The sequence below is a fragment of the Prorops nasuta genome, unplaced genomic scaffold, assembly GCF_024137725.1.
Source record: "Prorops nasuta isolate Cenicafe-Biocafe unplaced genomic scaffold, Cenicafe_Pnas_1.2 PNAS00027, whole genome shotgun sequence".
NCBI classification, from domain to species: Eukaryota; Metazoa; Arthropoda; class Insecta; order Hymenoptera; family Bethylidae; genus Prorops; species Prorops nasuta.
In genome coordinates this window covers 1647972-1662289 of record NW_027116824.1, presented here as the reverse complement: position 1 = coordinate 1662289, position 14318 = coordinate 1647972, and the positions used below count along the sequence as shown (strand labels likewise).

The window sequence follows — 14318 nt, the reverse complement described above, 5'->3', positions numbered from 1 at the left end:
TGTAAATATAATAAGACACATACACTTGTTTCATAGTTTATTATAGGTTATAGATAAATGTAGAATAGTTTAGTCACTATCATAACTGCTGATCAAAGATACCGAAAACTGTGTATCCGTGCCTGAGAAGCTTTCAAATCATTTCACATGTCCAATTTTACAATAGAACGTAAACGAGGCAAATGCTATAATTAATTCGACGTCATCTCAGTAATCGATCAACCTCGTCATCACTTGGCATCGAATTTGGTACCGTAATACATTTTCTACGATTCGATACTATTTCTTTTTTTTTCCTCTTTCCTCCTATTTATAATATCATTTTATCTTTCCACCATCCCCTCCCTCCTTTACAACTTCAGCGCTCCATTTTTTCTTTATTATATCCTTTTTAAAAATTTGTAATTCAATAAAAAATAATTGTGCTCAAAATAAATCACGCAATGACTTAAGACTAAAAAACTGCAACTTTTCATAGGACTCTAAATGATAAAACGGTACTCTACCTTTATCACGATTACCCTTGTTAAGAATTACGCGTTTATTAATATCGTTGGCGTTATGATTCTACGTAAAAACATTAAAAAGATCGATTGTAATCAGTTCCCAGATCATTTGGGTCTTTGAAATTTCAGTGAAGAATTTTCGTTGCCGAAGCGTTTTATCTCAAAAAGGCGGTAAATTTTTCGTTGTAAACAATTCCATTTCATCGAAGTAAATTTTACTGTACAACTTTTAATTTTTACTTCATTCTTATTACTCTCGTTCGTATAATATTGTTTCTTAAAAAACAAAAAAAAACAAAACAAAAAACAATGCCGCTCGTGGGCATTGCGTGCGTTAAGATTCTCTTTTTCTAACACATAGAGAGATATTCTATTATATTCGAAGGGGATACACCCACTTATGCGCATCTCTTCCCCTATTCTTTTACTGCAACTTTTTCATTCCGTATATTCTTCGTCTATAGTTAGTCACGACCTACGCTATGGACCTTAAATTGAAATATTCTTTCACAGATAAATTACTCTTGGAGATCCGTATAAACGTAGAAACATCGTATGAAAACTTGAAAAAGGTTATATCGTTTCTCATAGATGGTAATTGTGCAAGTCTTGTGATTAGGCGATATTTTTCTTGTTTCTCAACGATTATTATAAAATTACGGTAGGCTTTTTCGTAGGTGCTCTCGTATAACGAAAGCTTTGGTATTTCGAGCAAACGTCGAATTTACACAAACGCATTGTCTATTTCTAGATTATAGTATGTATATCCATATCACTTACACTGCTCGACTTACTGTAGTATTTTATTTTGTTTTCAGTGGTACGTATCTAAATTTATGCACACGTCGTTGTATGTTCTGTGCGCAATTGTATTTACGTGTTAATTAATGGTTTTTACCTTTTTTCCTCTTTTTTTTTTTATGTTGTGTACTTGAGTTTTCAGTCTGCGTAATATGTGCGGCATCAAATTAAGGGTGTGGAATTTTTTTGTCGTGCAGTTCCTCGTTACAAAGCAAAAGGAAATATCGATGGTACAAACGTAAAGAGATAAACAAGGACCGCGAAAGAAAAAACGAGCAAACCAATCAATTTTTCTTTCGAACAAATCACGTGGTAATATTCATACGATGATTTCATTCATTAGGTAATTTTACATCAATTCTTTCCTAACCTCTCATTACCACAATGTTTATTTCTTCCTAGACATTCTCCCTTTGTGCATTCCATTAAAAAGCATACATTCCATACTGCTAGTGCTCTCTAAAGCCTGTCATTTTTCGCTCTCTTCCTCCCCCTTCTTCCACATTTCTTCCCACTTTTGTCTCACTCAGTCTCCATTATCGTTTTCTTTCAACGAGTCTTACACTATTTTATCTCGCTCTCTCCTTACATATACATTTGCAACCCCCTTTACAGAATACAATGATATTCTAATTACAATCCACTTTTAAGATCTTGTGCATCGCACGACGATAATGACTTCTCTATTCCCAGCCAGCGGTTCTAGACAGCATGATCGTTCTAAACGCCCGATTGTCGCCCATATAATCCTGGCGGCATATAAAATACAATTATAATGAAGAATTTACACCCGTGAGCAGATGTATGAGAATGAGCTACATAGAGCGACCATGCGCGTGCGTTCTTTCCACCAGTACTTCGTGTTTATCAACTGTCTACGTAATCCGGCTCTTAAATAATACAATCTTGGCCTTTGTTAATCATCTGTCACCCTGTCATCGAATACCATTTAACAATTAATAGGCCTACTATAAAATCTATAATGTTCTCGCGATGCCGCGGTAACATCGTCGTCGCTCTTAATTTACTCATTTACTTATTATTTTTTTTTTTTGTTGTTACTCGTAACGAAAGAACATTATTTTCTGTTTAGTTGCAGGAATGGTCCAAATATACATATCTATATAATATATTTTTTTGGTTTTAACGAGAGAAAAGAACTTTCTTCTTCCCAAATTACAATTTGAATAGTAACGTTTTTATTCGTTCAAGTTGTTTTGGTGATTTGCATCGGCAACAATCATTTCCTGAAAAAGGAAAATATTTGGTTTTAGAATGGCTATTATTGTGCATATTCGGTATAACAGCATTAATAATACTCACATTTGTGTTACATTCAATAGCGTCGTTAACCGCTGCTGCGATAGCCTTATCACTTATGTCGTTCCCTTCCAGTATCTGAATGACATAAAATTTAATTATAGTCTATCCTACAAAATTCTCTGCGATTTAATATTAAATTCTTTCATTTATTGATTAATCAGATGGCCCCTCACACTATTGTCTTCAGAAATCATTATTCAATGATCCTCAGGATTACCTAATCTTCAACGAGATTGGATAATCCATTGGCGATCATCATTCTATTATCAATGTCGGATTTCGCAGATATACTAAACTGATCAAGAGCTAAAATATTAAAAGAGAACTCTCTCGCTAACCTTCGTGACAGATGTAACGTCTTCGGTAATGGCTGGGGCAGTTGGTTTTTCTGGCTCGGATGGTATGGCAGGAGGTGCCACTTTTGGAGCTTCTTCCAAACTCTCCGTCGTTACGATATTTTTCGTCACTTCTTCCACCGTAGCTTCAGCTTCGAGGACGCTCTGCAACATACGCAACGTATCACGATATTAGAGCCAAATAAATGTCTTCTAGAAGGATGTCAATTGCCAACATGCCGTACAAGAAACATAATGAAAATATAAAAGTCTTTTACATAACACGACTCGTGTAAAAATAATTCTGATTCTTATTATAAACATCTTTGTTTGCATGTATGTATGTATAGATGTATCGCTGTATCTTTTTCTTTCTACCGAATTTTGTTGTACAAATTTAACGCCATGCCTGGAGAAACCATATTCCTCTCATCCCTCCTCTTATACCTGAAGCTTAGGACAAACTGATCAACATGCGGCAAACAATATCCGTATACGATAATCACATAAGCAGTTCTGTTATAGTTTTTGAAGAGAAGTCGTACTGCGAGATCTCAAGCGGTCAGCTACGCGCATAAATGAGTAAGTGAGTTAGAAAAAGATAGATAGAAAGAGTGCGTCTATCAGTGAGTTTTTTATCGAATGTTCAAAATCGTACGTCTACATTGAAAATAGCAAAGGCTTCAATTGCAAGACAAACTGGCTACTGATACTGAATGCCTTCAAGCGCTTATATTCCAACAATCTCATACATAAATTGTAATTCTACTTTCGCGTAGATTCTTTTTAATTAATTTTAGTATCAATGTTAATATTGTCAAGAAAACCAAGAGGCGTTTATATATACATATATATATACATATATATGTATAAAATGGTAGTGATACGTGGGAGCACAAGATGGAATGGATTAAAACGAGCAACTAAACGAATTGGTTACATGAGTTTGTTAATAACGATTAAACGGGTGACATGATGGATACTGACGTGACCCTTTGGACAGTTAATACACAGGTACTATAGTAAGGTATAGGGAAAAGATGGCAGGATTACAGGATCCGATTAAAACATTCTCTTTCCCGCAAGGTGCGACAGTGTTTTTAGACAAATCACGTGCAAAGAGACTTTGCAAAAGTCACGTGTGAAATCTCTATCGATATAACCCTCTTCTTTAGCATAATCAGACTGGCTAGCAGGCATACGAATGAGCGTGTGCTCAGCAGATCGGCAGGAAATGAAGAAACTGGTAAGGAGATTCACTTTTGAATTTTGGAATGTGTGTGTATGTATAGTATATGGATGGATAAATAGGAAGCTCTGTTTGTATGTCGTGTATGTGTATGCATTGATGTATGCGACAAGGAGCGTTGAAGAGGTATTTATAATTGATATGGCTATACGTGGACCATAAAAGACGAAGATACGCGGGCCAAAATATATTGGCCAACCAAAACTCATGCCAGGAATTGTTGTTTCTTGGTAGTCACCTTGGGCTCGTCCTGATGACCAGTACCGTTCGACAACTGTGTCTTCTCTTGGTCCGCCAGCCTCTCCTTCAATTCGATCTCCGAGTCGGCGTAGGAGTTCAAACTGAGCGATATCGATTCAGTCTTAAACTCCTGATTGCTTTGATCGTCAGCAAGGCTCTCGTAGAATTGTCCCTGCGAACGTTCTTTGGCCATACTTGCGGACGTGAAACTTTGGCTGGACTGAGGACTGAGACTCTGAGGTGGTGTTAAAAGAACCTCCGTGGAGTTCATGGGTTTGGCAGGATTGGGAGGTAGCTCTGCATCGCTGTTAATCGAGCAAAGCTCCTCGGGAGGAAGAGGATACTCGTTAAAGTCCAAGGAGTTCCCTTCGAATGGCGCCGGTGGTAACTCGCCATCGGATTTGATGGAAACATCGTTCTCGGAATTATCGTAATACGTACAATTCCTCGAGAGTTGGTCTTCTGGTACCGGAGGTGCCGGTGGTAGATCCAAAGAGTCCTCGTCGGCTTCCTTCAACGACGAATCTTCCACCTCAGCAATCTCAATAATCTCCTTCTCTCCTTTATCCAACTTCTCCACTATTACTATAGTCTCTGCTGCAACGAGCGATTGGTCGTTTGGAATGACTAGGGTAGGTTTCGCGGTTACTAGGTCGTCCGAGATTAACAACGGGGTGGCTTGTTCAGGATTGGGGAATGCCTCTGCCGGATCCGCGACTATCTCTATATTCTCTACTACTTCCGAGGGCACGTCAGTAGGCTCGATCACGACCTCTTTAACATTGTCCAGCTGCAAGTCAGCCGGCAGCTGTTCGCTATCGTCTACAGGCTCTATCGAGATTTCTTCCTTCACTATATTATTATCTTCTAGCTTCGGTTCTGGGTCGGATGAGTTAAGAGTATTGTTCGAGGGCTCGTCTGCGGATGGAGGGACGTTACTAGTGGGGATAGGTGTGATGTTTGGTGTGACAGGTGACGTCTGATCTTCGAGGAGGTATGAAGAAGCGAGAGTTTGGTTCTCCTTTTCCCTGGCAGTCTCGGCAGGCAGTTTGAGTGCTTCCGCGAGTGCGGTCGCGCTCGCCGCAGCCTGACGAGCCTGCTGCAGTGGAGATGGATCGATGGGAGTGGGTGGGGGACTGGAGGGAAGGAGAGGCGGGTGATCCTCACTGGTTTTCCTCTCAATGATAGACGGCGTCGCGATTGGCTGCACCCGCCTGACCTCTAAGGGCTCCGCAACTCCACTGACCTCGACTGCTTTCTTCTCCACACTCCTCTCCACTTCGACTTCTTGCTGCTGTTTCTTTTCCTCGACGTTCGGTACCGCTACTGGAGGAGCTACTACGTCAGCCACTTCGGCTGTCGCTGTCGTTGTCACTCCTCCTGCCAACGGGGCAGCGCTAGAGCATTTCTTCTCCTCCTTCTCTTCTGTCGCTGCTTTCTTCTCCTCGGCTACTTCCGTCTTCGTCGCCGTCGTGGTTGCTGCTACTTCTGATGGACTGCTCGCGCTGGATTTCTCATCTACTGGACTCGTTACCGCTGCGCTCTCCGCTTCCTCGCCATTCTACGAATAACACAAATGCATTAGAATCTCGTACTCTCCAACTAGAAGAAAATAGCGCAAAGGAATGCTAGCGAGATGACTCTGCGAGCCACCGTGCTTTACTGTGTCACCGCGGTATACATATTTCTTCCCAGAAACCAGTCATTGCTTCATCAGTCATTTAACAGGCGTCGGGCGTAGTAAGAAATCTGTTCTTTGCATCGCTCTCTCCAACTAAGCGTGATCTATTTTAAGTTCCCACTCGAGAGTGTATATTAGAAGCTCCCGCGAAGCATTTTGTTACTTTCGCTTGGGCGAAACTATTTTCGCAGGCTACGGGTGTCGACTTACTAATAGACTATAATTAAACCTATACACCCCATAGCTCCGATCGCTTTCTTTGGCACCGCTCAAGTTCAACTCTCTCAATTATTCTCCACTGTATTATGCACAAGAGCGTTTGAAATTTAAAGAGTCCCCTCTCGTTGGTGGCTATAGAGATTCGAAGGAGGATCCTGCTATTTTTGGCCAGTTCCTAAGTTACTCTTACTCACTCTCTCTCTCTCTCTCTCTATCCTTCATGCGAGATTGAGACGAACAAAACGCGTTTCTATTTCGATCCAGCAATAATATTGCACGACCTTGAGCCGAAATTTGGTAGGTACTACCTGATCGAATGGACGAAAACCGAAGAAAGGAATCCAACTGAAGATCCTGCGTGTTCCACGTGCCAAAGAACCGGCGATTCTGCAAACGCCTCCTGCCACCGATCTTCCAGCATTTCCAATCGAATCCATATTAATAGCTTTGATCAATTTTTGCACTGTCTCATACGTTATCGCTCGACGCGTGCTCTGATACTGACAAACGCTGAATCACGAGACGAAGTACAATTGAGATCTACCAGAGGAACTTTGGTAACATTATAACGAGGAAGATATTAGAAACTGCGAACTTTCAGAGACCACGTATGGCACAGTGGTGGGTAGTGAGGCTGCAGCTGCACTGATCGAACGCGGGGACGTCTCTGCGTTCTGATCTCTGGCGCTAGTGCCGCGTTCATACGTACTCGAGCAGTTTATAGAGACTGAGTGCGAAAGAGGGAGAGGAAAGCAACCACGGAATCCTCGAGATAAAAGTAGAATGTGATATTATCAATAGGAATCCCTTTTTCTCTTCATTGATCAATTTTAAATAGCGAACATCTATCTCTCTCTTCCTCCCTCTCTTCAACTACGGCTACTAATCCTCTTCTTGTAATTGCATGTAGAAAGCCACGCATAGTACAGAGACCATTCGACCTTTCGCGTCCTCGCCACTGACTCATGCCGGAAGACAACCAGTTAAAATTAAACCATCCTCCGTCTGCTATTTTCAGGGACGCCCTTTATCCTAAAAACAGACAATTAATATTTTTTTATATCATTCTACGTTCCATTTATCAACGGTATAGAAGGATGTTGATCCGTTATACATTGGTATGGAAAAAAGAGGTTTTGATAGCAGCAGAGTAAAAATTATCGGAACCAACAGACCTTTGATTTACCCACTAGCCAAGATTTAATTATTCCACCACGAGTAGACAGTTTTTTCAAGATTGACGAGTTTTTATCACGAAAGATGAATTTTATTTTTGAGAAGAAAGAAAAACGAAAGTCGTCTCGTGTTTCACTGGCGTGTCTTCGGTTTTGTGGTGTGTACGTGTGTTGTAATTGGAGCGTACGCGGAGTACACTGACAATGAGAGGCGTGAACCCCAGGGACGAAAATATATCGACAATGCGATCGTTATCTGCCCATAAATTACTGCTATTCGCTTTTCTCAGCTTCAGCTTTTTCTTCGCTCTTTATTGGATAAATGGACGAGTCGAAATTGGACAACGGGTCGAATCGAGAGAAAAAGAGAGTGCAATGGGCATTGCGTGACGAGAAATCGTTCGCTCCTCCTCCTCTTCCATCCTTTTCTTCAGGGAGTCCCTAAAAGCAGCAAGGGTGCGTGTATCGAGGGCCGCGGAAGACCGAGTATCGATTTTAACCCTCGTCCATGAATTTCGCAAAGCAAACCTTATTAGGGAGAGAGGAGAAAGCAGTCGTGTAGTTCTGTATGTACAAAAGTTAATCTTGTCTTTTGTTAATTATTTAAAGGATTTTCATCGTAGCTTTAGTAATGATTTATGTATCATTATTTCTAGTGTTTTAATTATTAAAGTGTACTATTATAAAATCATTACAAAAGAATGTAACTAATTTCCCTATTAATAAAGTTTGAGCTACTCTAGTAAAATTATAATTAAACTTTATTTAATTCTCGTTTAGCTTAATTACTGCAAATATGAATGAATAAATTCTAATATTTCAATTATTAAATTGAAAATTTAGAAATTCAGTTCGCAAAGATGCAGCTGTCTTTAGGATTAATAAAATTTGGGTTAACCTGGCTGGAAGACTACTACTATAGGAAATGATGATCCTGTCGGTCGGCATGGCAACAGTTCCTCGCGCGTCCCGGTGTCGGCACACGCTCGATACCAGACAGCTGCTTTTACTACCGCAAAAATTCGAGTCGAAGCCGGTGATACATTGGACGTACAAGCAAGAAAATTCTTTGAACCAAATGACAAATTTACTACCCATATTGTAGCTGACTATTCTTATAAATAAATTCCTTCGAAACAGCCAAGCATCTCCAATATTTTCCTCGTATTCACTGAATTAATATTACTCTCGTGACTGTTGCACGTGTATGGGAGAGAACAGTCCACGCGCGTTGTAAATACAATATATCTAGTTTATCGGGTTGTATAACATCGAAGATTTGTTAAATAATGAATATAAGCGTACGAAGCTAGTATACTCGTGACGATATAAATCTACAAGATTTTATCTGCAGCATCGGCGACACGAAAGATCCGTATCACGATTTTCAACACCGTCGAGGAACAGCGCGTAACCACGTTGTCTGGAGAGTAGGAGAACCTGAAGAGCGATAAAACGCGTCAGCTACTCCGAGATGCAAGTGTGGCAGCGGAGAGCCTTTTGTGCTTGCAAGCCCTTCCTGACATCTTGAAATAATAGCCAGTGAAGAGCCTTGAAAATGACTCTGCTCTTATCTCTGGAACGAGGTCAAAAGTTCAATCGGTCGTAACGAGTGAGGAATCCGTCGAAAAGAGATATTTAGAAGCCGAGGAGGAAAAAAGTATCGACAACCAGTTGAGTTATCATCCGTGAGAAATTCCCGTGATTAACGAGCCCAATAATTAAGTAGAAGCAATAAATTAGCGAGCGCTATTAAATTCTCGCTTAATTTTAGAATGATTTTCGACCAGGTACGTGCATTTAAATGAGGGATAGGGGAAGTAAAACTGGCTGGCTTTTCGCGACAGAATGCTCAGCTGGCAGGTAAGTGTGCATCCGGGAAGTTTGGGCCATTGAACCGTGTCGGCTGGCACGATGGACGGCCAACTATCCATGGGGACTAGGTCCGCGCGGCTCATTACCGATTCCCCGGCCAGATAGTCTTGCTCGCACCCTTTTCACCAACCGAATTATCGCCGAGCTTAGAATCGCCAGCGCGAAACCACACCGGATAAGATTTCTTTGTTCGTCAACGAGCAGGAGAAAACTACCGGTGCTCGTTCATGGGAAATCAAACAAAGCAGATGAAAAACAAGAAGAAGACGGATAAGGAGGTACGAAGAGTCGACAAAAATGACGAAACAGCTGCGAGAGAGTCGGTCAACGCCCACGCGTCTTTCACGCGAATTTCGTGATTGGAGCAGAACCAAGCAGGACATCCAATGGCATATTTCGGTGAAGTAACAGTAACGGAGCTGTTTTGGTAGCAGCCTAAGTGTTGCTCCGCTTAAGGGTGTCAATGAGAGTGCCCATCGTCAGAAAGCAACGACGCAGGACACACTCACCTCTGTCACAGGCTCTTCCTTCGTCACGTCCCCATTTTTGGGCGTTTCCTCGCGTACTGGTTTGCTCTTGTCCTTCCTAAAGCTGATCGACCTGAAGGACCATTTCTTCTTCATCTGAAAAACGACGAAAAGTTAGAATCCAATACTCTTTAGAATATTCGGTTCCCTCGAATACTCAACCGAACCAACGTAGTCCTATTCATACCTTATCTTTCTTCTTGGCCTCTTTGCTATTTTTGCTCTCCTTAGTGTCCGGCGAAGGAGCAGCTTCGGCAGCAGGAGCGTTGGGGCTAGCAGGACTTGCAACTGTAGGTGTCGTGACCTCCGCATTCTCTGCTGGAGACTCTCCACTGGATTCCTTCTTTTCATCCTCAGCCTTTACCTCTTGCTGCACATGGAAAGAATGATCGCGTTATTATAGCAAATACTAATTCTGCTAATATTCTTAATATAAAATTAACAATTTTTTTCCTGGTATAATATAATCAACTTCCTCATTTAATCTTCTATATTCTCAATTCACGTGAAATATGATTCATTAGATAAAAATCTATTGCAATGATAAATTTAACGGTACCAAAAGACTCTTTCATTGGACTAATTTATCAACTTTTTTCATAATTTTAAACTAATATTTCTTTTCGTGCATGCACACAAAATGCATCGTGTTTTAAACTTCCGGCATAGCATGCTCGATCGAGCTTTATCGCGTCGTGTAGCTCTTTCCTTCGGTATATACAGGACCAAAAAGTGATCTATCCAAACGGGACTCGACCGCTGTAGGAAAACCGCGAGAATATCGAATTACGAAGATCCATCGAGTCTCTTCCCCGTTGGATTCCTAATGAAACGAGACGCTGCTCTCTTTTTTGCACTATTTTTTCCAACGAAAGAAAACGAGCAGTCCGACCATCGTTCGGCGTTAAATTTACTGTGCTCGGACGAGTGAAACGATGGACTCTCTTGGCGCGTGCATCGTGTGTCGTAGCGCTCGTATCTGGTGCATGACACTTGTCGGATGGGGTGGGCTTGCCCAATGGAGGAAATATCGAGTTTCGCGCGTATGTTTCGTAATTCCTCCCCCCCCCCCCCCTCCCCCTCTCACTCTTTCCTCTTTTCCCGAAGAGAGGAGTAGCCTTTGAGATGATTCACACGAGCCAACTGATAATTTATACCTTTCATGAGAGATTTTTCAAGATATCTTTTGTTTCATCCAACTCGCGCAGAACATTTTAGTTTAACGAGCCATACAATGACAATGACGAGCGAATTGTTGAAAACAGACCTTGTCCTTTTTTTAAAACAGATAAATTATCGTTATCGCGTACGTGTTCATAGATGAGGAAGAATTATGATTCACTCGCTTCGCGCGAATCACGAGTGAATGTTGTTACCGCTATTCACTTTTACATATAATAACGAAGCATTAATCTGAAGAATTGGGTTAACGCGATTGGACACGAAAAAATTGAACGAACAACTTTGAAAGAGCAAAAAATTAACTTGCAATATTTCGACCTTTACAAATAAATTTTCAAGATCCATTTACTTCATGAGCAAGTTTTAACATTCCTTTGGTTCACTATACCAGAATAGGCTGTTAAAAACTATCCATATCTACGTTTGAAACAGATCATTAGCGTTATCTCTTTACAGTATTCGTAAATGAAAAGAAGCTATGATTCAATTTCATATCGCGAGTTACAAATTACACTGGTGCTATTATTACTTTTACAGTTTAACAAACTATTAATAAACCAAGAAATGGGTTACCCCAATTCGATACGATAAAGTCGAAGGTTTATCCAGGTGTATCAAGGCATTTTGCTGGACCGAAAAACAAGTTTATACACTCATTAGACCATCCCGAACGAATTTCCAAGATTTCTTTCACCTAAAACTCTCCAACAGTGACTAGACAATTTTACGAGCAACAAGGACAACGTAAAAGCAATCATTAAAAATAAACCATGTCCATCTACAGAAAAATACCATTAACACCTGTGTATTCACAAATGAGAAAATACTATGATTCACCATTGTCTCGTGAAATACAAATTAACACTGTTCTTCTTATTACTTCAGAAATATAATAAAGCATTTGTACGAAGAAACGTTAACCCAATTCGACGTGAAATTGTGAAACGAAAGCGTTTGTTGGTCCAAAAACTCAACAATGAAGTGTTATGTCCTCGCTAAGCGAACATTTTCAATCGTCTATCGAGACTTTATACAAATTGAAAATTACATTTCAAATAATACACGACAAAGTTTATTTCGAATATCGACTTAGCGAGGACGCAATTACAGATTTTTCGGTAGAGTTTGACCACCAAGAAGAACAGCGTGCACCCAGTTGTTAATGAGTGAGTGAAAGAGAGAGAGAGAGAGAGAGAGAGAGAGAGAGAGAGAGAGCAAGGGCAGACCTTGTCCTTTTCTTTGTCGTTGTCCTTCTCGGTGGTTTCATCTTTATCATTGTTCTCCGCTGCTTCCGTGCGAGGTGCAACGCCGTTGACGGTGGGTTTGGCATCGGCTTCCTCGATCCTTTCGAGTTTTCCATCTGGTGCAGCTGCTACGTCACCGATCGCGACATCACCTTCGGCTGGTAATGCCTCCTTCTTCGGTGTTGTCGTTATGTCGACCGAACGTTTGCTCTGTCTTGCTCCCATCGTCGATGAATCCTGGTCTCTCCCGTGTGCTGACGACCCTCGACTGCGTGCCTGAAAAAAAGAACTCCTTGAGAATCGCAATAACAACTTATATGTTTTCACGAAGGCAGAGTAACGCGTTGCTCGGTCAGCTGCGTAGCCAAGGGCAGCGATGCGTGTACACGTGACTAAAGTGCGTGTCAAGCGAGAGTACACACGTGTGTGGCACGCGACTTTTCTTAGAATTTCCGTAGAAAATTACAACGGAAAAACGACCAACTGGCTAACGTGCAAACAAGGCTACGCTTCAAGGTGGTTCTAGTCAAATTATAAAGTCTCTGGATGATAAGGATCTTGAAGAATTATTCTCGAAACTTCCATAAAGAAATTACCTTTTTTTTTCATTGAATATGCTTAAACGACTTTGGTCTCTATAGGACCACTTTAAAGTTAAATCAGATTAGAGCCTGTGCTGCGATTGTTCTTCGACTAATCTTCAGCATCGAAACGACGAAAATTCTTGGGGTGAATCGATTTTTAAGAATTTGTAATGCTATATATCGCGAGGAATATATCAGATTTTACAACCAGATCATGATGAAATTTGGTGTATGGTCAAATAAAAATATTATTATTATTAAAGAGCAAAATTAGTGGTTTTTAAATGACGTTAAATATATATTGCATTAGAAAATAGTCCTGTAGTTCTTGAAACTATGTAAAATTTAACCACGTGACATAATGACGGTTTTAATTAACAATACATAAAATTTCATCAAAGTTTAATCGTTAAAGTTAATAAATTATAAGCTCCCTTAAAATTCTAGGAAAACTCGTACGTGTATGTGACACGCGATTTTTGCACGAATACGCGTAGAAAAGTGCGAACGATGGCGGAAGGAACTGGCCAGCTGGTGAACGTGTAATTTGTGGGGTTCCGAGTTACATGGCTGATTCACGGTACACCGTGAGGGGTCTTGTTTCCTTCTATGACCTTTAACCCGTCGTCTTTCCTTTTTATCTTCCCGCACTAAAATTCTTATTTATATAAAGCAAGGAAGAGATTTTATTAAGGCTATTTAATTCAGTATCATTGATAAAGCACGTGATTTATGATGGGAATATAAATTGTTTAGAGGACTATAAACAAATTCTTTAGATATATTCATATTATATGGCTAACATAGACAAAGAATGTTGAAAAGAAGTTAAAAAATAATACAAATTTGAATAAACTTCACTATTGTAGAAAATAAAATCCGTGCACGTTCTTGTAAATTGCGAAATACCGAGAATTTACTCGGAAATCTATTTGACACGTTTTAGGAACGTATCCTGCGCTTCTTCGATCGATCAGACATCGTCCTAGCGACACTCGTGTCCCCCGTGGACACACGGTCTACGCGCGAATCTCGCCGCTTTTGTTCGACAAAATTCTGCGAAAGGACACGAATATTTCCGCTATTTCTGGCCCCCGAGTGGGTCGAGTAAAGAATAGCGTAAATAGGCTGCGCCGCGGAACGGTCTTCTTTGCGCTTCGATAATTCATGCAAACCTCGCGCGTAAAATTTTAATTGATCCGTAAAGCTACGATAGCGGGGGATCGGAGGGTGAATCATTGATGCGTTCAATTGTTTACTTTGGGAGGGTCGACGACTCCCAGCCAACAACGAGATTTTCTCTCGGTGGATGTGTGAGATGAAGACGAAGGATCGTGACGTCATCGCATTCCAAGCACCGAGCCGGGCAGCGGTACA

The 14318-nt window shown here is 40.8% G+C and overlaps 1 protein-coding gene across 3 annotated transcripts in view; it reads right to left on the bottom strand.

The window, feature by feature from the left end:
• Positions 1-24: 24 nt before the first annotated feature.
• Positions 25-14318, bottom strand: part of LOC136782533 (A-kinase anchor protein 200-like) — a 32045-nt gene continuing 17751 nt past the window's right edge. For 2 of the 3 annotated variants that reach the window (XM_066742022.1, XM_066742021.1), the window contains exons 2-8: positions 12340-12633; positions 10119-10301; positions 9914-10027; positions 4453-6015; positions 2969-3130; positions 2631-2705; positions 25-2554 (exon numbers count right to left, since the gene is read on the bottom strand). In XM_066742022.1, the coding sequence (XP_066598119.1) occupies positions 2507-2554; positions 2631-2705; positions 2969-3130; positions 4453-6015; positions 9914-10027; positions 10119-10301; positions 12340-12582 (2388 nt within the window). In that variant the 5' untranslated portion in view covers positions 12583-12633 and the 3' untranslated portion in view covers positions 25-2506. Of the gene's footprint in view, positions 2555-2630; positions 2706-2968; positions 3131-4452; positions 6016-6662; positions 7337-9913; positions 10028-10118; positions 10302-12339; positions 12634-14318 lie in introns of those variants that run through there. The other variant, XM_066742023.1, reaches the window with a different exon arrangement.